The sequence below is a fragment of the Falco rusticolus genome, chromosome 1, assembly GCF_015220075.1.
Source record: "Falco rusticolus isolate bFalRus1 chromosome 1, bFalRus1.pri, whole genome shotgun sequence".
NCBI lineage: Eukaryota > Metazoa > Chordata > Aves > Falconiformes > Falconidae > Falco > Falco rusticolus.
Genome location: NC_051187.1, coordinates 18,106,261 through 18,129,305, shown reverse-complemented (window position 1 = coordinate 18,129,305; position 23,045 = coordinate 18,106,261). Strand labels below are relative to the sequence as shown.

At 56.0% G+C, this 23,045-nt stretch overlaps 5 protein-coding genes across 8 annotated transcripts in view; 3 read left to right on the top strand and 2 right to left on the bottom strand.

Moving 5' to 3' along the window:
• Positions 1-3,058, top strand: part of NXN (nucleoredoxin) — a 54,022-nt gene extending 50,964 nt beyond the window's left edge. For both annotated transcript variants that reach the window (XM_037372245.1, XM_037372246.1), the window contains exon 8: positions 1,870-3,058. In XM_037372245.1, coding sequence (XP_037228142.1) covers positions 1,870-2,052 — 183 coding nt within the window. In that variant the 3' untranslated portion in view covers positions 2,053-3,058. The remainder of the gene's footprint in view (positions 1-1,869) is intronic.
• Positions 3,059-4,930: 1,872 nt separating this feature from the next.
• On the bottom strand, positions 4,931-7,145 carry MRM3 (mitochondrial rRNA methyltransferase 3). The gene is made up of 4 exons (XM_037372230.1): positions 6,873-7,145; positions 6,354-6,598; positions 5,792-5,959; positions 4,931-5,584 (listed from the first exon to the last, which is right to left on the bottom strand). Exons 1-4 carry the CDS (start codon positions 7,130-7,132, stop codon positions 5,040-5,042), a joined length of 1,218 nt encoding a protein of 405 aa, XP_037228127.1. The 5' UTR covers positions 7,133-7,145; the 3' UTR covers positions 4,931-5,039.
• Positions 7,146-7,156: 11 nt separating this feature from the next.
• GLOD4 (glyoxalase domain containing 4) lies at positions 7,157-12,575 on the top strand. 2 transcript variants are annotated; one of them, XM_037372238.1, is made up of 9 exons: positions 7,157-7,273; positions 7,699-7,748; positions 8,490-8,610; positions 9,422-9,566; positions 9,771-9,907; positions 10,227-10,313; positions 10,558-10,671; positions 10,759-10,845; positions 11,454-12,575. In XM_037372238.1, the coding sequence occupies exons 1-9, from the start codon at positions 7,184-7,186 to the stop codon at positions 11,517-11,519; spliced, it is 897 nt and encodes a 298-aa protein (XP_037228135.1). In that variant the 5' UTR covers positions 7,157-7,183; the 3' UTR covers positions 11,520-12,575. The 2 variants fall into 2 exon arrangements, with proteins under 2 accessions (XP_037228135.1, XP_037228137.1); XM_037372240.1 differs by lacking the exon at positions 7,157-7,273 and having other exon boundaries at positions 7,736-7,832.
• A 68-nt stretch (positions 12,576-12,643) lies between these two features.
• Positions 12,644-16,514, top strand: GEMIN4 (gem nuclear organelle associated protein 4). 2 transcript variants are annotated; one of them, XM_037372217.1, is made up of 2 exons: positions 12,644-12,729; positions 13,200-16,514. In XM_037372217.1, the coding sequence occupies exons 1-2, from the start codon at positions 12,702-12,704 to the stop codon at positions 16,400-16,402; spliced, it is 3,231 nt and encodes a 1,076-aa protein (XP_037228114.1). In that variant the 5' UTR covers positions 12,644-12,701; the 3' UTR covers positions 16,403-16,514. The 2 variants fall into 2 exon arrangements, with proteins under 2 accessions (XP_037228114.1, XP_037228115.1); XM_037372218.1 differs by lacking the exon at positions 12,644-12,729 and adding an exon at positions 13,063-13,110.
• A 396-nt stretch (positions 16,515-16,910) lies between these two features.
• On the bottom strand, positions 16,911-22,925 carry TLCD3A (TLC domain containing 3A). Its single transcript, XM_037372209.1, has 5 exons — positions 22,685-22,925; positions 22,079-22,162; positions 19,770-19,983; positions 19,489-19,584; positions 16,911-19,026 (listed from the first exon to the last, which is right to left on the bottom strand). Exons 1-5 carry the CDS (start codon positions 22,804-22,806, stop codon positions 18,757-18,759), a joined length of 786 nt encoding a protein of 261 aa, XP_037228106.1. The 5' UTR covers positions 22,807-22,925; the 3' UTR covers positions 16,911-18,756.
• Between the last annotated feature and the right edge of the window lie 120 nt (positions 22,926-23,045).

The following is a 23,045-nucleotide window of genomic DNA, read 5'->3' as shown; positions in this document are numbered from 1 at the left end:
TGAAACGAGGGTTGTTTCCTGAGCTGGCCACACTGTTGGTGGCTGGGATGGTATTTAGGGCATGTGCAGGCTGTGGTGCTCAGAGCCAGGGATCTGCTGGAGAAAATGGGGAACGGGGCTTCAGGTGCTTTGCGCTGCTGCTGGCTTGCAAATGAGGAAGGTTTTGTATAAGGGTCAAAAAAGCTGCCAGCCCCTCCCCAGGCCTGCAGTTCTTCTCCCAAGGCGCTGCTCAGGGCCTGGGCAGGTGACAGTCACTGCATGGCCGTGCGCCTGCTCTGTCCCTGCACGCTCACGTCACAGCCGCAGTGTGCCGTGAGTGGGGCCCTCCGGAGCCGCCCTGCGCACAAAAGGGTCCCCACCACCGCACCCTGGCCCCCCTTGCCAGGCAAGCCCCCCTCCACTGCCTCCCGCAGCCCAGTTGGCCCCCTCTGGGCAGGCGCTCCTGCTCCCACCGCTGTAACGGGTCTCTGAGCATCCCAGCTCAGCCCCATGCCCCTGAATAAGCTCCTTGTTGGAAAGGCTATTTTGGGAGGGTCCAGGACCTGCCCCCCCTCCCCCAGAGCCTGCGAAGCGTTTTTCTCCCGCTTGCCGGCTGTAGCTGAAACATTGCTGCTATTCATCCAGCTCCCGACGTCCCTGCAGTGGCCAGGCTGAAGAATGGGGAGCGTCCAGCACGTCCCATTCATCCGTCACCTCAATAGCCGGGAGCACTGGCCTCGGGTCTCCGCCAGCCCCCGTGCACAAAGCAGCCCAGCCACGGCTGGAGCAGGCGCCTCCCATTCCTCTCCCAGCACCGTCTAGGCTGGTTTTGCATTGATTAAAAATGTTCTTTGGTCCCTTTGTGGTGATCAGCTAAAGGATGAGGCATCCCAACACCTGTGCCGGGAGGTGGGAAGGGTGGAGGGTGGCGGGTGGCTGAGCACCCCAGCCCTGAGGTGGTGGGCCCAGCCCCGCTCATCCTTCCCTGCCACGTGGTCCGACTGCGCCAGAAACCCCTGCAATGGAAGGGGAGGCGCGACAGGAGTTACCCTGCCAGCCGCCGCCGTCACATGCTGTGCAGCCACCAGCCGCTAACCAGATTGATTGATTTCTGTTACTGCCCTTGGAAAGGGCCACAGAGGAACACCCAGTTTCAGATGCCACGTGTGGTCAGCTTGGCCGAGAGTGGGAAGTGAATTGCCCCAGCGCTGGCTTTTTTGCATTGCAAAGCGTTGGCGGAGACAAATTCTTCCCTCTGCCCAGAGCTGTGCTGTGCTGAAGGGAGGGCAGCCTGCGCCTGCTGCTCAGCACCCCTGTGGCTGTTTGCCTGCCCTCAGACACTTGGATGTGCCGGTGGGGTCTCAGCGTTGGCTCAAAGCACAGCTCTTCATCCCATCCGTTTCCTGGTTTGCTCCAGGCTTGCACCCGGGTCCCTTTGGCATCCACCCCTGGTGAGCAGTGAGGCCGTGGCTGTGTTGGCAGGCTGCTGGCAAGTCCCCACGTTCAGCACTTGTTCCCAGCTCCTGAGCTGCGGATGCCAAAATCACTCCTGCCCTAGAGGATCGGGGTGGCCTGGGGCAGTGGGTCAGCCTGGAGGTGCTGGGAACTGTTGTTCCTTTTGTGGAAAGGGTTGGAGGAGCGCCCGGTCCCATCCCAGCTTGGGATAAATCAGCCTGGTTTGGTTTTGACACAAACGATGGGCAGAGCAGGCAGCAAGGTTGGTGCTGCCTGCTACGCTTGTGGTCCTGCGGTGCTGGTGCAAGGCCCGGTGCAAGGCCCAGTGCCTTGGGAGATGCTTCCAGGCTGGACCACGGGTGAGGAAGCAGCAAACTGGTCCTGGTGTGCTGGCTGGGCCAGTGACTTCTCTCTCCCTCTTGGTTTGGCCTCCAGGACGACATGACCGACTCCCTGCGGGATTACACCAACCTGCCGGAGGCTGCGCCCCTGCTCACCATCCTGGACATGTCAGCCCGAGCCAAGTACGTGATGGATGTGGAGGAGATCACACCTGAAATCGTGGAAGCCTTTGTCAGCGACTTTCTAGCAGACAAGCTAAAGCCCGAGCCCATCTAAGGGGGCTTTTGCGCCAACAGACATTATTTAAAACTTGGTCTCTCTTCCGCCGCTTGTGGATTCTCCAGCGTGTCCTCACGCCCAACCCAGTATCCAACCTTCTTGTGGTGCCTTGTTTTACGCAGTGGATCCTTCTCCTAAGCAAACTCCTTGAGATGCACTTTCAGCAGGGAGTTGTTGGCGTTTGGAGACTTCGCTTGTGCTTCATGGTGGTATATTCTCTAATAACCAGGCCAGAACTGTTACCGTATCGTTACTTTATACACGACACTAGCTAGCAGGCAAATCTTTTTGCATGGTGTTCTTCCCAGCGTATGCATCAGGCAGTGGATGGGGTTCTTGGGGCTCTTTTCTTTTCCTTCTCCCCCTTCTTTTCTTTCCTACCACCCCTGCTGACTAAGTGACTTTAAGGAAGCAATAAGGAAACTGTCCACTTCACCCCTGGCCCATCCTTCTTTCCCACGCAAGTGCCCTGACAAGGCCAAGACAAAGTCTTAACTGCTGACAACCTCTGAAAGACCACGGCGCAGCCAAGCTCTTCCTCCTGGGGGTGAGACCTTTCCGGGTGGGTTTCCCACCTCCCACCCCAAGCACCGACAGCCTTAGGCAGCGCTGGCTGTGTGTGCCAGGGTCCATCCACCTGGGACAGGTGGGTATTCCCTCATTCCCTCCCTCTCTGAGCCAGGAGGAGGACCACCACCAGGCTGCCCTCACCTCTCTCCTCTCTCCCTTGTGCTCTCCCCATCCCCTCTCACCCCTCTCTCTGGTATGAATTGTCTTCTCCCCTCTATGTTAGTTGATTGAGCTGTTTTTTGTAGGTGTGTCCCAAACCTAACATTAATGGTGCTGTTCTTTAAAAAATAACCAAAAAAAAAAAAAAAAACCCCCAACAAAAAAAATAATCCCTTCCTCACCCAAGCAGCACAGCTGAGCCCCTGAAAAGTGACATTGTAAAAACTGTACATGGTGATTGGAACTTTGTAATAAAACTGTTATAATAACCTTGTCCCTGGAGGTGCCGGTTGCCGCGTCCCGCTGTTGGGGAGAGGGAGCCCAGCTGGGACCCGTGTGGAAGAGGAGCCCCTCAGCCAGCCCCCGTGGGTAGGTGTTTGTGCCGGCAGCTCCCAGCGCTGCGGCGGCTGAGCTGGGATCGCATGGTGTAGCACAGACTTGCCTGTGGCTGGCTCGTCCTGGGGCCGGGGGGTTGGTGCCCCGTGCGGTGCCGCTCCCCCAGCCAGTGGGCTGCTGCAGGATGGCGGCAGCGTTGGGAGCTGTGGCTTGCTGCACCTCCCTGGGCACTGGGCTGCAAGAAATCTACCCTAAATCAACCCTAAATCAACTCTTAGCCCCTTTACTGGAGATTTTTGAGGAAATCAACTTTTCAGTGAGTTAGTTACCCTCTGCTGCAGGGTTAAGGGCTCTGGCAGTGAGCAGGAGCGGACTTCAGCCGGTGGAGGAGGATGAGCAGTTGCCTCCACCATCACCAGGCACGTGCGCTGCCTGTGCTTAGTGGGTGCCTGCTGGTTTGGGGGCAATTGCAACGGGTGTGGGTTTGACAAACTGGGGGGATCTGTAGCATTTGGTCATGCAGCAGCAGCTGAGAGGGAGAACGTGTTTCCACTCTGGATGTTGTGATTCAGGCTCCCAGCAACGCGGTGGGCTCAGCACCGTCACAAACGCTCTGGTAGATGCTCTGTAGGAACTGGAGCAAAGCAGCAATTTTCTGCCTGAGAACTGGGTCATTCTGGATCAATTTGATGAGACTGGGGCTGGATCTGGCCTCTGGAGATAGAACTGCTTGGCAGGAGTGATTTCAGGCTTGAGGTAATGTGCTGTCTGACTGCACAGTACGCCCCCAGCCTGGGCAGCGTGGTGTGCGGCTGAGATGGGGGGGCTTAGGCATGGAAGAGGCTGAACCTCCATCTCTGGGTATTTCTGCAGCAGACAATATAACAGATTTCAGTGTAGTAACATAAAACTGGAGCCAGCAGAGTGGGCTGGCAGTAAGTTGCTGGTTGTGTGACTGGCAACCAGCACAGAGGAGGCATTTTTAAATGCACAGCAAGGCGGGTGGCAGGCAGCATAGCTGCAGGACATGCAGCTGCCAGCAATGCGGAGAGCATTGTGCAGCCTGGGTGGGAGCCTCCAGCGTGACCAGGGCTGTGTGGTGCGTCCCAGTCCCACGGAGGTGGGCTGTTGCAAGCAGAGCTGTTACCCTCAGGAAGGAGCAGGCAGGCCTAGCGGTCTCCTTCCCTGGGGCCCAGCGCCCCTCAGATGGACAGCAGTGCCCACAGCTCCTTTTCCACGCTTCCCCTTGTCATTCATAACTCATCTGTGCCAAGACCCAGCTGCCGGAGCGAGAGGTGCTAAGGTGGCTGCACAGGGACAGACCCTTCCACCTCCTGGCAGCAGCAGAGTCACAAATGCCAGAGCTCAGAGACGCTGGGGCCAGCCCGGTGTGCAGCAGGCACCTGCAGCAGGGTTGGTTTGCTGCTCTCATCGCTGGTTAGAGCACAGGGTTTGGGTAAGCAAACCTTGCTTTGGCCTTTCTGACCCCAAAACCACTAGCAGCGGCCACGCCACACAGCCCCTGTGCTGCCAGAGGAAGGACACATGCTGTCAGCAGCACCCTGGCTGGGCCAGCGGAAACACTGCTGCAGCAGCTGCACCCTGACCCCACAGCGAGGTATCCAAGGCCTCCCCAGATCTGCTGGGTGAGAGAGTGAGAAAAGCCAGGCAGCGGGAACGGCTGCGGGAGAGGCGAGCGCTCTCACCCGCTGGCTTTTCCTTTCTCACTAGCATCACCGTGCGGCCAGAGCCCCCCCGCAGGCTGGCCTGGGAGTCACTCACCGAGGCACAGCTCCAGCACCATCAAGAGTTGTTTGATACTCATTTAATGCAAACCAAACAGCCCGAGCTGCTGTTTTATTAACTCTACAGCACGCCAAGGGGACGAGATGCTTCTTCAGCACCCAAACCTCAGCAGTTTAGCCCACTACAGGGAACTTCTGCCTCTCATCTTCCTGCTTGTGCCTCCACTGCAACTGCCTCTTCCCCTCAAACAGCACAATGCCAGCAGCAATAGCGGAATTCAAGCTGTCCATGCCTGGCACCACGGGAATGACCAGTCTCTTCCCCCCTGTGCTGGCAGCGAGGTGAATTGCGTCTGGACTCAGACCGTGGGTCTCTCCGCCAATCACCACGGCCACTGGAGTCTGCGTCCAGTTCTCGTAGTAATACTGTGCAGCCACCTCTGGGATGCAGACATCTGCTGTTCCCTCCTCATCCTTGGGTTTGGATTTCACAGGAACCTTTGGGTTGTGGGGAGCAGAGCCATCCCTGCCAGCTCCTCTCGGCGTAGGCATGGCCTTGGCCTGAGCGCTTGGGTCTTTGTTGTCAGCCACGCAGACCCGGATACCGGCAGGAAGGTTTTTGGGAACAAATTCCCAGTCCAGGTTGGCAATGACAGGCAGACGGAAGTGAGCCCCCATGCCCGCACGGAGAACCTTTGGCTCCCACGGATCCACACAGCCTGAAATGGAAGGGGGGAAAACAGTGACAATGCAGCAGCCCCCACACAAAGATGGGATTCACAGTCGCTGTTCCTGCACCCAGTCATGGCTGTGACGGGCACTGCTTACACACTCATGGGAACAACATCTTCAAGAACCTCTTACTCCCTGCCTTACCCCCAAATTACTGAAACTAAACTGTTTTTTCCCCAGGGAAAGGCTGTTACCTTTGGTGAGCAGCACTTTCTCACAGCCCGCTCCTGCTGCAGATCTCAGAATGGTTCCCAGGTTTCCCGGATCTCGGATATTGTCACAGATGAGGAGCAGTGGCAAGGAGCTGGTTAGCTGAGCGACAGGGTAAGACATCTTGGCATGGTCAGGCTTGGAAAAGACCCCTGAGGAGACAAAGTGCTGACAGGCTTCTGCCTAACACACCCCAAGGAGAGAGCTCTCTCTGATTTAGTTGGCCCAAATCTCACTAAAGATGTGCTGCCGAAAGCACCTCTTAAAAGAAGTTTGAGAAGAGTTTGTCGCTTTACAAGGAGAACTATCTCCCAGCAGAGCCGGAGCAACGTGCTATTAAAAATGAGCATTAGCACCTTCAATGCACTCTAGAAGCCACTTTCACAGTTACTGCAGCAGGACGAATAAAAGGGAATTCTCTCAAATTAGACCCCTTGACACACTGCCAGAACATCTAGGGGAAGGTTATAGAGTCGTTATCTGCTTACGAAGTGTGAAATAGGTTTCCCTTTGAGTAGCGCTGTGACTGCTCTCAAGGCAGCTTACCTATCAGCCCCTGAGGAGTTACGAGGTCAGACCAGCTCTTAATATCTTCAAATTTCACTTTAATTAAGTTGGCTCCTTTCAGCTTTGCCTGGGGCAGCTCGTTCAGCTGCCCCACAGTGCTGAAGAAGAGAGACTGGAGCACAGCTCCTGCCTCCAGGGCGTCCCTGATCAGCCTGTGACCCTCCAGCAGGACCTTCCCGTGGCGGTCCCGAAACTTCTTCGACTTGGCGATGGTCACCACTTTTCTGTGGAGAAATTAACGGAGAGAAAACAGCCGTGACGCCAACAAGGCCTTCGGCCTGACGGCGGCCAGCCCCCAGGCCTTCCCTCGGCACGCCCGGGTGCCCGCAGCGCGGCTGGCGGGGCCGGTTCCGGTACCAGCCTCAGCCCAGCCCCCCAAATGCTGGAATTTGCCCCCAACTCTGCAGCTGTGGCAGCGGGCGGCTCTGCGGGGGTCTCAGCGCGGGGCAGCCCCCCGGGCCCGTGCCCAGCCCCCCCCGCGGCGGTGCCCAGCCTCACCCCAGCCTCCTGTCACCGACCGCCGCCTTCTCGTACCACAGCCCCGGCCCGGCCGCGCTCCGCTCCACCGCTGGCGGCGGCGGGGGGGGCCGCGCCCCGGGGCTCCGCTGCACCTCGGCCGCCTCGGCCCGCTCCTTCTGCGGCGGCAGCACCCGCACGGGGCTCCGCCGCAGCGCCCGCACCCCGCGCCGCGCCCCCCCCGCCTCCCCCGGGCCGCCGGGCCGCGGCAGCCAGCGGCACAGCCGCCCCAGCGCCGCCATCTTGCGGCGTCACCGCTGCGCGCGGGCGCGCCCGTGGCGTCACCCTCCGGCATGGCGGCTCGGCGGGCGCTGCACTTCGTCTTCAAAGTGGGCGATCGCGGCCGGACTGCGCGGTTCTACCGGGAGCTGCTGGGCATGAGCGTGAGCCCCGAGGCGGGGGGAGAGCGGCGGAGCCGGGCCGGGCCCCCGAGGCGGGGGGAGAGCGGCGGGGCCGGGCCGGGCCCCTGAGGCGGGGCCCTGACGGGGGGGAGAGCGGCGTGTCTGGGACCGCGAAGGGGGGGAACGGCGGGATCCCGAGGGGGAAAAGCGGCAGGGCCGGAGCCCCGAGGGGGGAAGCGGCGGGAGCGGCCGCCCTCCTCAGCCACGGAAGCCCCGGGGCTCCCCGGGCCGGGCCGGCGCTGCGGGGGGGCAGGGGGCTTCCCCACCTCGACGGGCGAGGCCCCGGCAGTCGTGAAGGGCTCCGGGCTCCGTCGCCTCCTCCGGACCTCGCCCCTGGCTCCGCCGGCGCTGCTGAGGTGGCAGGGAAGGGCCGTGTCCGCGCTCACTTCTTTCGCCCCGTCCCTCAGGTGCTGAGGCACGAGGAGTTCGAGGAGGGCTGCAAAGCCAGCTGCAACGGGTGAGTGCCCTGGCTCCCTCCCCGCTCCTCTGTTCTCACAAAACACCTGCCAGCCCTCACCAGCCACGCAGTGGTATTTTACAGGTAAAAAAGGTGTTGGGGTCGCTTACTTGTCTTTTTTTCCCGAAAGTACTTCCCTTGCAAGCAACGGTTCCCCTTTTTGCATTGGTATGGTGTTTACACTGAAACACCAGTATTGCTGTATTGCACCTATAGGCTGGTACTGAACTTTGTAAAATTATTTCTGAACTCTCCTGGAATTACATTCAGTTACATTGGTATTTTACGTGCATGGGTTTATAGAGGGTATTGAGTTAAAAATCCCTCCTGGTAGCCCCAAAGGCTTTTTTGCCTGTCTACAAATTAAAGCAATCCTCCAATCTGCCTAACTACTTGCTTTTCCTACTTTGCAATAAGGAAGTGCTCATGTAATTCCCACTAATGAGCAGCATGTGCTCTTAAAATGTAAGCTGTTAAGAAGGAGGTAGAATCGCTTTTGTTGTATGGTTGTGAATGACAGCCCAAGGTCAGAACTAGTGACTCTGGGGGGATGCCTGTCTGCTGCATGCTGAGCTGCAATGAGAATTCTTCACAGGTATCGGCTTCTACTTGGTGGGAGGTTACTGGATTGCTTGTGCCATTTGTTTCCTCTAGAAATGCAGTTCTTCCTTGAAACACTAATACTTGCGGTTCTTGGTGTTTATTTCTAATACTCATGAGAATTAAATCTGGATGTTGCAGCCCTTATGACGGAAAATGGAGCAAAACAATGGTGGGCTATGGGCCAGAAGATGATCACTTTGTCGCAGAATTGACTTACAATTACGGTATTGGAGAATATCGCCTGGGCAATGACTTTCTGGTGGGTACCCGACTTGGCATCAAATTCTGTCATCTTATGATAAACGTTTTTTACTCTTTGTGATTAGGAGTTTTTTTGGCATACAGATTGTTACCAGCTGCTTTTTTTATGCTGTTTGGTCCTTTAAATGCTTTTTACCCTTGCTTTTTTAATTGTCTCCAAGTTGGAAGAGCAGAAACTAGAGCAGCTTTTTGCTCACATAGGATCCAGGAAGCACTTCCTTGAGCTCCATCTCTTAGCTACTGTGTGTGTGGGACAGCTGGTATTTGCTGCCAAATCCAGTGTGGAATGGTTAGCTAAGAAGTATCTTGCTGCAGGAAAACACTTTTTTATTTGTTATTACTTATTTCTTCGTTGTTTACTAGCTGAGAGCCAATGAAGATCTCATGTTTCATCTATGAGTATATGCTCGTTGTTTCCCCTGAGCTAATGTTCTTCCTCTAGTTTGCAGGGTGTCAGGGAGCAGCGGCTTCGAGCCACGGATGTCTGCCTAACCTGGTAGAACAGTTAGGAACTTGGTTTTCCACTTCTGTACAATGCACTGAATTAGGGTTTAAAATTACTTTTGCTTTTCACATTTCTTCCGATAAGAAAGAAGTAAATAAACACATTCCAAACACATGTGGGATGTGCCTAAGGTTAAGCTTATTTTGTAGGAGTAAGAGCAGCTCTCAGGAGATCATATGGTCCATCTGTTATAAAAAGTAATCTGATTTGTTTCTGGTCGTTTGTAGAGGCAGACTACTGAAAGGTGGGACTTAGTCAGCATCCACCCTATGGATTTTGCATCTGTCTGTTCTGTTCTCACTAGGGCATAACACTTGTGTCCAGCCAAGCTGTCAACAATGCTAAGAAGATGGGGTGGCCCCTCAAAGAAGTCACGACTGGTATTTTTGAAGCTGAAGCCCCAGGGGGTTATAAATTCTACTTGGAAGACAAAGAACAGCTCAAGCAAGGTGAAACATACCCACTCACTCCTGCAGGTGTTCGAGAGAGATTTCAGAGTTGGGTGTTAGAACGGGCTGTGCATTTGTCTCAATAGCATTTTATGAAATGGAGCATGTTTTTGTTATTTCTTCGTTACGTCTCAAGAATGTAAAACCGTGAGCTTAAAACTACAATATATTTGTAACTAATTCCAAATTATTGCAATCTTCAAGATCCTGTGCTAAAGGTAACCCTCGGTGTCTCCGATCTGCAGAAGTCTGTTAACTACTGGTCTGATTTGCTCGGGATGAAAATATATGAGAAGGATGAGGAGAAACAAAGGGCTTTGCTAGGCTATGCAGATAACCAGGTTAGTCCTTAGAAAGCTTTCTAGTTCTGATCTTTGAGTTGTGTCTCATCATAGAAACCTCTCGTTTCGTGAAAACAGAATCTTAAAGGGAAAAAAGCTCTTAAGTAACGTAACTGTGCACTTAATTCTGTGCATTTTAATTAAAGCTTCTGTATGCTTAAGTGCATTTTATTAAAAAGAGCTGTGGTTTGCTTTGGTAATTCTGGCTTGCCAGAAAATACACATATGGGTGATTTTGAAATCATCAGCATCAGTGAAAAGTTGGAGCGAATGTAGCACTGAGAACAGCGTCCTTGTGAGTCAGGCTTTCCTTTTCCAGTGTAAGCTGGAGTTGAAGAGTGTTGGAGGAGTGGTGGATCACGGGACAGCGTTTGGGCGGATTGCCTTCTCCTGTGCAAAGGAAGAGGTAATGATCACATTTCTCTTACTCTTTTAATTTCCTAGAATTGACTAGTGGGAAGTTTAATTTCCAGTATTAGCAAACCAGCTCAGATGTGAACAAAACAATACAGAGCAGATAATTTATTTCTATTTTTTGCAGTGGGAATGCAATGGAGTTGTGGGTAATGGGGAACTGTAAATGAGAATAACCTGGATGCATCTGAGCTTCATCTGACTAGGGTTGATTTTTGTTTTGTTTTCTGTTTAAGTTGCCAAACATTGAAGCACTGATGAAAAAAGAGAATCAGAAAATTTTAACGCCTCTGGTTAGCTTGGACACACCTGGCAAAGCCACAGTGCAAGTGATTATTTTGGCTGATCCTGTGAGTAATCTTGGAAATAGTGATTAAATTTGATTTAAATTTCTCTCTGCTGTTTATCTAACTTACCTGCTCTTAAACTCTGTTTAGGATGGCCATGAAATCTGTTTTGTGGGAGATGAAGCATTTAGAGATCTGTCCAAGGTGGACCCTAATGGTGACAAGTTGTTAGACGATGTAAGTAATGCTGCCTGCTCATTTGTTTTCTTCCTTGTTACAGGTGCCCGTAGAATCTAATTTTTGCTCCACATGGAGTTTTTCTGAGAAGCAAATTGTACGGTATTGCTAAAGAAGACAAATAATTTTTTAAAGTTCACTTAGTGTCCTGGCTAGAGTTTTCCAGCCTCGCCCTCGGGGCATCTGGGTGGTGGCATGTGTTACCAGACACGTTAACAATGCTTTGGTGTCAGTTACTGCAGAAAATGATTTTTGAGCTGCGGTAACATCAGCACAGCTGGACATCTCCCAAGGTGGAGGGGTTCTGGTGTGGAACGAGAGCTGTGTGGGAAGGCCATGTTTAAACTGTCTTGTTTTGCCCTTGTATTACCAGATCATCTATTGATTTGCTGCAGCAGAGAGCATTGGGTTTCAGTGTCTATTCCATACTAGTATGTGTTTAAAAATCCCCAAAATCCCCAAAAAATCCTTTAGGGTGGGTTTCCTCCAAATTATAAAGTGTCCTTGTGATCAGTCTGGCTTTGTGGGACAGGCTGGTGAGTGTGAGCAGCCAGGTGTCTGGTGACTCCGCTGCTGTTCTGAACATGTTAATGCTTTTCTTTGTGCAGGCCATGGCAGAAGACAACAGCGACAAATGGTTTGCTGCACAGAAAATGAAGAAGGCTTCAGCTTAGCTGGAGAAAAGGACTGGACTGCTCCTTCCTGCCTTGGTTTTCATCTGAGAAAAATGCTAATCCTATGTAACGTGTTGCGTTACCTCTTCCAGTAAGAGGGTGCCATGATGTCCCATGCTTGTTGGTTTCTTTGATTTAAGCTTGTGTCTCTTACTGCTGCTCTCTCCTTCCAGGCAAATGGCATGTTCCCCTTAAAACAGAAAACAGTTAAGCTGGGCAGTAAGGAGCAGGGTGAGCACGTGGCTTCAAAACCGGGGGTCACCAGTTAAGAGGCAAACAGCACATTTCTGTGCTGTTGCTATACTTGAAAAAAGAGGTTGCTGGATTTGTTACAGTATCTAGTTCTCTAACTGGCTTTAGCCATCCTGGATTTGCAGCTTAGAGAAGAGGTTTTTGGGTAGCTGTGAGTGCAGCAGGTACCCCGCTGCAGCGGAAATGTGTCAGCTGAAGGCGGGGGGCTGTGTATGTGGAACTTGAGCAGTTCAGCTGTCGTAGCGAATGCCTGATTATTGGGAACAGAGAAATTATCTCGCTAAAGCACTTGAATATTCTTGTCTGGAACAAACCCCGTTTTCATTCCAAGGTGTTTCCCCAGTTTTTGAGGTGAAATGTCCCCCCTTGGAAGCCGTGGTGCATTTCTCACTAGGGTCACCTCATTGACATGGTGGTTTCCTGCCTTCCCCGTTGCGGGTGGGACCGGGGCTGTGCCGCAGGGTGCGGAGCAGCGCTGCACTGCCTGCTGAGGTGCTGGGCAGGAACTTAAAATAAGTGTATCATGGTTTGCAATTAGCTTTTGATGAGAAATTGCCTTTGGAAGTAATGGTTCAGGGTTTATTCTGTCGGAATGAAGTTGCTCTGCTTTTGCTAGTGGAATAATGGCTGGGAATACAGGGAGTAATTACCGATGTTGTCCGTGTCAGGCACGCTGTCTGGTTTGTAATCTTTCTTGATGTAAAACTTTCACAGAGAAAAGTAGGCAAAATCGGTAGTGTTGGCAGCCGCTGAGGCCTGTTGGTGCTTGTAGTGAATATTCTGAGAATAAACTGGAAAAATTCCGCACTCCGACTTTTTGTTCCAGCTCTTTGCTTCAAGTTCAGTGATGATTTTTGGAATCGTGTATCGATCATGTTGGGAGTGTCGCGTGTAAGCTGCTGCCCAGCCGCTTGCCGGCATCGCCTTTAAATGAATGGAGGCGCTTCGGGAGGGCGGTGTGAGTGCCTGCCTTGCAGAGCTGCGCCGGCCGTTCCTCGGCCCAGTTAATTGAGTTCCGGGTTTCCGCGCGCACTAATTAACGGCGGGGAGGGCCGGGGGGGCAGGGGGAGGGCCGGGGGGGCAGGGGGAGGGCCGGGGGGCAGGGGGAGGGCCGGGGGGGCAGGGGGAGGGCCGGGGGGGCAGGGGGAGGGCCGGGGGGGCAGGGGGAGGGCCGGGGGGGCAGGGGGAGGGCCGGGGGGGCAGGGGGAGGGCCGGGGGGGCAGGGGGAGGGCCGGGGGGGAGGGCGGCGCTACCGCCGGGCCGCCAGGGGGCGCTGCGGGGGGGCGCGCTGCGGGGCGGTGCTGACGCCGGAGCGCGCCGGCCGCCGCCATGGAGCCCGGTGGGTGCGGGAGCTGGGGGAGCGGGGAGGCGGGAGCGGGCCGGGGGGGGCGGCCGGGGCCGGGCCGCGGTAACGCTGTCTTCGCGCAGGGCCGTGGGGCGTGTGCGAGGAGACGGCCATCCTGCACGGCGGGTTCCTGCTGGCCGCCCGACTCACCCAGCCGCGGCCGCTGCGGGAGCTGCGCAAAGCGGACTGGCTGCGCGTGGGGACCCCCATCATCGACGCCCTGGGGGAGATCGGAGCGCGCTGCCCTTCCGCGCTGCAGCACAGCCTCTGGAAGAAGGAGGCTGTGGCCATCGTCTGGGCTAAAGTCCTGCTGCCAGACCCCCCCGCCCCCTCACTGGACCAGGGATGGAAGGAGGATGGCTTCTTCTCCGTGGGCAGGATGATCCCCGAAGTTAACCACACTGTCCTCTTCGAGCTGGTCAAGGCCCTCGGCGTGCCCCAGCTCTTCGTGCAGCTGCTGCTGGCACTGCCCCAGGATGTGTGCCGGCACCAGCTGGAGCACTTGGTGGAGTACGTCTCCAGTGAGACGTCCCCATCAGACATCAGGTTCTTCTTGGATGTATGGTGGGAGGTGGTGAAGCACAAAGAGGGACAGGAAGACGCAACAGTCTCTGCGTTCAGCGCTCTCATATATCAGCATGGGTGTGAGTCCTCTCTGGACGATGGTCTCCAGCCCCCAAAGAGGTTCAAGGGTGACCCTGGCTCTCTGAATAGCTCCCCTGCTGCCACCAGCCTGCTCATGGTCCTGATAGAGGGGTTAAAGCAGACCTACAGGAGCATTGCCCTGCCCCGCCTGAAGTGCTATGCTTTGGCCAACCTGGCAGAGCTGCTGTCTGTGTTCCCTGAGGTAGAGGCAGAGGGAAACCCCCTGCCTGTTGCAGAGTACCTGGACAAGATCAGCTCTGTCATCAGCCTCTGGGCCAGTGACACTGAAAGCAAGTACCACCACAGTGGGCTGGATGAGAAGGTGAAGGAAGCAGAGAGAACCATGAGCCTCTTGTCCTTGGCTAAGCTCTCTTGTGAGGAGCTCTTTGTTGGCTTGGACTTCCTCTCCAGCTTGTTGCATGCCTGGGGAGAGGAGCTGCAAGGTACCTTGAACAGCTCTGAGGAGCCCTGCTATGAGAGCTATCGGCTCCTGGATGCTCTTACCAATCTTGGGAAGAACCTAGTTTGCTTCTCAGAAGCTAGAGACCTGAGTGAGGATGAAGCAGGTGTAGTGTTAGAGCTGACACAGGTCACCAAGGACTTTCTTGAGAAGATCAGTGCCAGCCTGAAGAGCAAGGATTTGGATACCAACCTTGTGTCTTCAGTTGCCATGACAATCATTGAGCAGAAGCTAGACCGGCATGTGGAGGTGTGCTCCATTTTTGTATCTGAAAAGACCTGGGCCTTTTCGAAGGACTGGGTTGACTGCCTTGTGAAAAACAGAGCGCTCTTCCAGAAACCAGAGCTAGTTTTGAAATTGCTGGAGACACTGGTGAACTTTGCTGTGTTCCGCCAAGATAAGGAGGCCCGAGAGCTGCAGATGCAAGTGACCAAAGCCATCATGGAGTGTTACACTGAGCTTTCGTTAAGTGACAAAAACAAAGTGGTCTCAGGCGTCCTGGAATCCTGGGGTGGACCAGGCCTGTCTCTGAACTTGCAGGTTGTCATGGAGGGGTTCCAGGAGGACCTGAATGTGACTTTCAACCAGATCACAAAGAGTGTGTCTGATGAAGGCCTGACCAGGGCCGTGGCTTCTGTGGCCAGGCTCACGCTGCTGTACCCTGAGGCCACAGTGAAGCAGCTTTGTAATCTTGCTGTAGTCAACCTAGGAGCACACCAGTTCCTTGCACAAATCCTCTGCTCCTTCCCAGCGCTGAGCTTTCTGGAGACCCACAATGATCCAGGCAGGCCACACAGCCTGGTGGTGAGGTGTCTGGAGGAGGCAGTATGGGGGAGGCTTTCCACTGCAAGGGAAGAGGAGCAGTTCATTGCCTTCCTGACCTTTCTCATGCAGCCAAGTTCAGCCGTCCCACTTGTGTCACCTGCAGAGGTGATCAAAGCCTTTGTCCTTCCCTATTTGAAGTCAGATTCTGCTCAAATTGAGCTGAGCCTGCAGATCCTCAGTAAGGTTTTGGGGATCCAGTCCTGTTCAGAAGAGCACTGGATCAAGTCCTGTCACCCATTCCCGCTTCTCCTCAGCCTCTGCAAGCTTCTAGATGGTTACACAAAGTACTGGCATCAGCCTAGGGACCAGCTCTTCCCTTCACTGGAGACTAAAGACCTGATACTGAACATCCTCAGCCAGCTCTGTGAGGTGGTAAGACCAGAAACTGCCCCCTCCCCTGAGCTGTGGGTCCAGTCACTGGCTTGGCTTCACAGGAAGATGGCATCGCTAGATTGGACTGTTGGTCTCCGGCTGAAGAAGCTTTATGGAGACCACTTCAAGAATGAGGTCCCATCGACGCTGTTTGAGATTTGCACGCTTCCTGAGGATGACTGGACATCCCAGCCTTTGCCAGCCTATGGACCAGGCAGTGGACTCCTGGCATGGATGGAGTGCTGCTGTGTGTCCACAGCGCTCAGGGACACAATGCTGACACTCCTCACGGTCAATGTGGACAACCCTGAAGAAGTGAATCTCTTCAGCAAAGGGTTCTTGGTGGCTCTCATACAGGTCCTCCCTTGGTGCAGCCACAGCGAATGGAAGAGGCTCACGCACGTCGTTGAAAACCTTCTGCAGAGACAGGTCCTGCATGTGCCGTACACACTGGAGTACGTGCAATACATGCCCTTGCTCAACCTCCGGCCATTTGCCTGCTACCTCCAGTTCTCCGTGCTCTTTCTGCGGGGCTTCCAGCTCCTCTGCAGCTCCAGTTGTTCCACCTGGCTGCCAGCAGAGGCTTGGCTCCATGTAGTCCGGCTGTACTGCAGCAGCCTGACGGACCTGCTGGGCTCTGTCAAGAATGCCACAGGGCCCCCCTTGCCCCCTGCTGAGGACAGGACCTCCACGCAGGAGGTGTCCTTCATTTGCATCCAGATGTTCTGCCACCTGCTGCACGTTGCTGCCATGCTGCCCGACAAGGGGTGCAGCGAGCCGCTGGTGGTGGTGGCGTTGGAGATCCTCTCGCAGTATGAGACGTTCAGCAGCGCCGATACATCCCCCAGCAATGCACTGCGGAAAGCCAATGAGAGGCACTTCCTGGAGTCCATCACGGACAATGTTGGTGACAAGGCACTGCGTGGCACTCTCCTGCAGAAGCTCAGCAAACTGGGAGCCCACTCAGCCGGGGAACTGGCTTGAGAAGCTGGAGAGGGCAACAGAGGAGAGCAGTGACCCTGCCTCAAGGGGACCCTTTACATGGAAAGTTGTAAGATCCATAATAAACCCTGTCTATTTTTCTCTCTTGAACTTATTTTGCCCCTGCTGTGTTATCTTCCAACCTGCCTAAGCAGTGAAGGGGCCGTGTAAGGAGGGGTAGGAACAACTGCTCTGAATTTCCCAGCAGGAATAGCTGTGCACGCTCTGTGGCTCCAGCCTTGCCTGCTGGGGCTCTGGATTCATACAGAGAGCTGGCAGCCTCTGGCAGCAGGGAAATTGTTTCCCTCCAGCTCCCCTGCCCCGAGCCCTCTCCTAGTCCTGGGTGGATTGCTGGGTTTGCTGCATGCTGCCAGGGGCTGGGAAGCACGTTGGGTGAGTTCAGGATGGAAATAAGTGTGTGTTGCTCCTGCCCGGAGGTGGGGGTGCAGTGGTAACCCCACATCTTAACACTCCCCATCCAGAAATGAACAGCACGTGGGGGAGCCATGCAGTGGTGTGACTCAGAAAGGAAATCTTTATTGGTCTCCTGACAGTAAATAGGGCAGTGTTAGTGCAAACGGAGATGCCTCATTGGCTTTTTTTTTTTTTTTTGGTCCTTACATAAGGCACATTATTTGCAATGAAAACAGCAAGATATATAAACATCTGTAACAGGTTGCAAGCGGTTTATAACATCAGCTGGTCTCGATCGTTAATGTAACTGTAGTGTTTCTGCAATAACCGACCACGTGTTGGAAGAGGCCGTTTGTTTTGCTCTTTCTAGAATACAGCCGTGGCTGGGCCAAGATCCAACACCCCAAAGAACCAGGTCTCCCAGAGCGCAACCGTTGTTTTTAGACAGAATGAAAGGCACAGAGGGGCCACAGGTCTCAGGGTCAGGGGGCTGCCAGGGCTGTGCTGGTGTGGTGACCTGCTCTGGAGCAGGGGACACCCCCCCCCCACCCCACCCATCCGCCCCCGCAGGGCAAGCATGGGAGGCTGCAGGGAGGGGGTGGCTGCCCTGGCTTGTGCTGGCTGCAGAGAAGGAACTGAACTTGCTGCCTGGCTTGCACGCACCCGCAAGGCTCGTGAATGCCGTGGTGCAGGGCAAGCCAGGAAGCCTGCACCCTTTTTGCTGCAACTGGAGGTGGAAATGGGCTGAACTGGTGAAGGACACAGCTTGGTGCCCTGCTCTGGGATTGCTGGTTCCTCCTACACTCACCCAGCTCCCTCCCTGGCAGACCTCACCCCGTGGGGGAGTGGGATGGGGCGGGAGGAATGGACCACAGTGACCAGAGCTCGGGCTGTACCGGTACCCGTGGGGTGCTGCTGGTGCTGGCTGGAGGGAGAGCAGGGCAGGATGTGCCAGACTATTTTAAATACCCGCCGGGGGAATGCAGGGCGGATAAAAGCAACTGCAGTTAGGAGAGGCGGGTGGAAGGTAACATCCCCTGCCAGCGAAAGGCTCTGCAGAGTGCCCTGTGTGTTGGTGAGATGAGGACTTGGCAGTTTGCTGCCCTTCAGCCATGGATGCTCTGCCCTGCCAGCATTGCTCCAAGGCAGCATGACCATCCCTCTGTCCGGCTGTGAGCTTCCCTCCCCTCCAGCCCTGCTGGGAACGCTGGAGGCCCCCTGACCCTGGACTGTCAGCCACAAACACCAGATAGTTGTAGTAGAGAGCACCTTTGAGTTAAGTGGAGTCTTAAATTGCGCCCAGCAGCAGCAGGAGGTGCACGTGGGAGGTAAGAGTCTGAATGCGGCTGTAGTGCAGAGGCGAGGTTGGTGAAGGTCAGGAATGGGCTCTGCAGAACCCTCTGCTCTCAGCTGGAGGCTGAACCAGAGCCGGAGGAGCAAGCTGGGGCTGCGGCAGGTCCAGCACACGGCTTCCCTGTTCCCGGCGGTGCCGGATGGAGCTGGGCACGCTGCAGCATCACCTCTCCTGCTGGCTCCAGGCTTCTTCACACCGCGCTGTGCCGGTGTCTGGTGTCAGCCCTGAAAGATGTGGTGCGGGGGGGTTGTAACAAACCCCTCTCGTGTAACCTTTAGTTGGGTGCTGCAGCATTGAATCCCAGAAGGAATGTCGTGTTTATGGGCTGGTTCCTACCCCGGCTCCCATGGGTGGGAGGACGCAAGGCACTGGAGTGGCGTGGGAAGAAAGCCTTCCTAGCCCAGGCTGGTGCTGCCTGGCACGGCGGTGGAGACTGTGAGGCTGCTTCCAGCTACGACAGCCCGGCGGTATCGCTGCATCCACCGCTCTGCTCCCATGCTGGTCCCTGCAGCACTAGCAGTGAAGGTGGAAGAGCTGGGGGAGGACTGACCTTTCTCCAGCCCCCGCACTGGGCTGCCACTGCCAGCCGTTATCTGCTTTTGTCAGCGGGCGAGCGGCCGTAGAGTCGGGCGGCTTTGTGGCAGATGAGCCTGAACCAGTAGAGCTGGGGGGCGATGAGGGAGGCATTGGCGATGTTGCAGTGCAGGGGGATGCGGAAAGGCACCATGTAAATGGGGATTCCCACCTGCCTGGCATAGGCCGCGTACATGAAGGGGAAGAGGAGAATACGGCAGAGGAAGAAGGTCACCAGGATGAGGATCCCGTTCACCTTGTGCAGGAGCGTGTCCTGCATTTTGAGCTGGGGAAGGAAGAAGGCGAACGTGGGGTGAGCGCTGGGTGAGCAGCACCCTGCTGCTTCTTGGGCGCTGAGTGTGCTGGGAGCACGGAGACGAGCACCCAGGAGGTACAGATGAGGGGGAGCAGGAAAGTGGGGAGGGAGGGGATGGGGAAGGCAGGCATAGAGGCAGAGGGCTGGGGGGGCGGGGCGTGAAGTACAGACAGGAGGGGGCAGCACCAGCGAACGGCACAGCCCCCAGTTCAGGGATGCTACCGGGCATGCTGCTTACTGGGGGAAAGGGATGGGAACCTAACAAGAGTCTGGGGGAGCTGGGGGGTTACAGCTGTGGGGCTGCCCCCCTCTGAGACCCCCAGCCCAGCTGCTGCGGGAACAAGGGTTGATGGAGAAGGGCAGCCAGGTGCTGGGAAAGGGTACGAACAGCTGTGGGGTCCCCAGACCTGAGTCCCATCCCTCCTCACCTACCTGCATGAGGATTTTGCCCAGTGATACAAAAGGCGTGCTCAGCTCTGCTATGAAGATGCAGCCCACAAAGAAGTCCCCCAGCTCTCCCCTGAAGTGCTGCAAACAAAGCCAGCAGTGAGCACGGGGCCCTCTGGGAGAGGTGGCCAGGAGCTAACACCGAGCATCTCCAGGGGCTCGTGGGCTCCTGACCAGCAGAGACGCTTTGCCAGACACAATTGCAAGCCCTTGCAGCACTGCGGGGCTCCTCACTGGGTTTCACAGCAGCCGTGCCCAGCCCTTACCTGGGTGATGGGGGTGAGCACGATGAGGATGAAGAGGTGATGGGTCACCATCAGGCGTTCCTGCAGGAGGAAGCTCCACACGCTGGCCAGTGAGTGCTTCTTCTCCACAACTCCTCTGTCCTGGCTCTTGTGCCAGTGGCAGAGGTACATGACGTAAATGTCATAGGTCATGTAGGGAACGAGGACCCAGATGTACTCCACGGCCAGCCAGTGCCTAGGGGAGGAGCAGCACACACAGAGGCATCGCAAGGGCTCCGAGCACCTCGTGACGCTCTGGGAGGTGGAAGAGAGAGTCTTTAGGTCTGGAACGGAAGCAGTGGCTTCTGAAGCTGATGGCAAGCTGGGAGGTGGTGAATTTTAACCTGATTTGGCTCAGCAGGTACAGACCGTCCCAGAGAAAAGGTACCTGGTGTGTGCGGAGGACGCCTCCGCAGTGCTGCCTCTGGTGCACGCTTGGCCGTGCCAGGCACCAAACCTAACCCAGCCCAGCACAAACACGGCGCTAACGGGAGGATCTTGATTAGCCCTACAGCAGGTATTTGCTGGGCAGGCTGGGGGCACAGCACTGCTCAGGATCCAGCACTGATCCAACACCTTTGCAGCAGGTAATCTCCCCTAAGCCCTGGGACACCCAGAGCTGATGCTTGTTAGGGGAAAATCTCTGGGGCTGGGTCCCTCCTGCCTGCCACGCTGCTTTGGCTCGCTGCCTAACGTGGGGAGCATTTGGAAAGCACCTGGAGACCTCAGAGTTAATTACAGATGCCTGGCCTGGACTTTGGAGAGTGAAGTGCAAAAATATCTAATACAGGCAATAAACCCCCACGAGGCGTTTGTCTGTTGGGAAATAATTGCAGGCAGCTGCCTGTTCCCAAGGCATGTCAGAATCCTGGTTGCACAATCCGGGCAGTAGCAAGCCCTGCTCTGCAGGGACACTGGCCTCCTTAAAAAGTCCTGAGTGAAATCACACTGCTTAAAACAAAAAACAAAACCACCCTATGCCGCTGCTTAAAGAAACGTAGCTTGGGGCTCAACAAAATCTGCTTTTGCTCTCCTGCCGTCTCAGGAAAAAAATTGTTGCATGTGTTCCTGCTCCAGATAGAAAGATGTAAGCGATGTAAAGCAGGGAGGGGAAGTGGCTAGCTATTGTGTTTGCAAAACTTGCCCAGGGCTTTGGAGGGAAATTATAGTGCCAGCAATATAATGATTGTCTGCCTGTGTAAATAAATTGGCAAATTTTACTGCAACCTTTGTGATGCTTCCTGGCTCTCTGTCTTGCTGTCGTTCTCCAAGGCCTTCCCCGCTGAGCACTGGGCTGTATTTCCTCCAGATTCAAAGAAAATCTAAGTCTCTGACCACAAAGTGTCTATACATTGCTGGCCTTGAGAACACCCAGGCAAGCTCCGGGATGGAGGAGGGCGGCAGGCAGCACCTTCCATCTGTACGGGTCTGGGGTTTATCATCTGCTCTATCTATACAGCAGATATTTTATTCTAGAGCAAAAAGGGAACTTGTTAGACTGCCCGGGTTAAGCAGGACTGAGCAATTCTGATAGATCTCACTATCTAGAGCAAGGCAGGACATTTCACATCTGTGTATTAAAGGCAAGCCTGCAATGACCGAGAGGGCAGCCCTCCCTAAAAATCACCCTAAAATCTGGTGTCTTACAGTAAAAATTCCAGCTCAGCATAATTATATTCTTCCCTCCTACGATTGCCTCTGCCACTCTGGATAATAGCTCTGTTTTTAAGTCTTCTGACCCAGATTGTGCTATCACTCCTGCTGAGAGCTGCTTCTGGGGCAGTTCATCTCGGAGCATTGAGGACAAGGCAATGGGAGTTTGTTCTGAAGGGAATTCCATCCTGATTTTCTTGTTTCTGGCCTCCTTCAGAATCCGTTCGGCACGGGGAAGGCCATGTACCTCTAAAATCAGCACTTGCTAGATCTGCTTGATCCGTTAACAATTCCAGCCTCCAGCAAGGAGACTCCCTACCATTTTAGAAGCAATGATGCCCTTACTTTTTGCTCCTGTATGGGCCCATGTTACAGCCCCTCCTCAGGAGGAGACCCTCTGTGCTGGCAGAGCAGCCCCAGGGCTGAGAGCGCTGGCTGAGCCTTTCAGGGGGTGCATGGCCAGCGCGTTGCCCAACCCTTCACCCAAAGCAGGGGAAAGAGGAACACAAAACTGGTTTTCCTCTCCCCTTTGTACATGCAAGCCTTTGGCATCAAATCCCCCAGCTGGGAGCCGGCCGGGCACAGCCTCCATGTGCTCCTGGCCGGTCGGCAAGGCACCGGGCTGGGCACAGGGTTACCTGTCATGCACCACATCCTTGCAGTTGAGGACAACCATGATCCCTGACACTGTGGCCATCGTGGCTTGGACCGTCGACACCAACCTGCAACCAAGAGGGAGGGAAGAGGTCACCCCAAGAGTCGCCTCAGAAGGGCCGAGGAGCCCGGCTGGCACCGGGAGGGCTAGCGGGGTGTCGCCACCGGCTCCGTGCACACCCCAAAAGCTCAGTCAGGGCGAGGGGCAGCTCTGTCCCGCTGGGATGCAGCCGGGGCTGCTGTGCCAGGCGCTGCCACCCGGGACACTGCCAGGGCTTCTTCCCAGGTCTCGTCCCTTCCAGCCACATCAGGGGGATCCCGCGCGGCTCCCCGCGGGCAGCGGGAGGGCTGCACCGGAGCATCCCGGGGTACCGGCTGCAGCGGGGGGCCCGGCAGGGCAGGGTCTGAGCCCGCCGCCGGCCCAGGCCTGGGCGCGGGGCTGCCGGGCGTCGCGGCACCCCCCGGTGCCGGCTGCCGGGGCTTGGGGATCTTGGACCGTCGGGATCGGTCCCGCTCCCGGTCCTGCTGCCAGTGCGCCGCGATGGCTCCCGATGGCGGCCCGGGCGGCCTCCCGCCGGTCCCGCCCGTACCTGCCGCTGAGGAGGATGCGGTCCTTGAGGCTCCATCCCGGGGCGGCCCACCGCAGCGCCCGGATGCAGAAGGCAAAGAGCCCCGGGAAGAAGGCGGAGGCGATGGCCAGCGTCCGCCACATGGGGCCGGCCGGCCAGCACCGCGCTGCCTCCCGCCGCCGCTTGTCAACAGCAGGCCGGGCAGCAGGGGGGGCGGCTCGGCACGCACCGGCCCCGCCGCTCCCGCTCCCGCCCCCGCCGCCGGGACGCGCCCCGCAGCACCGGCCGGCAAGCCCCGCCCCTGCCCCGCTGGGCCCCGCCCCCGTCCCGCCGGGCCCCGCCCACCCCTCCCGCCCCCGCCCCGAGGGGGGAGGGGGCGCGT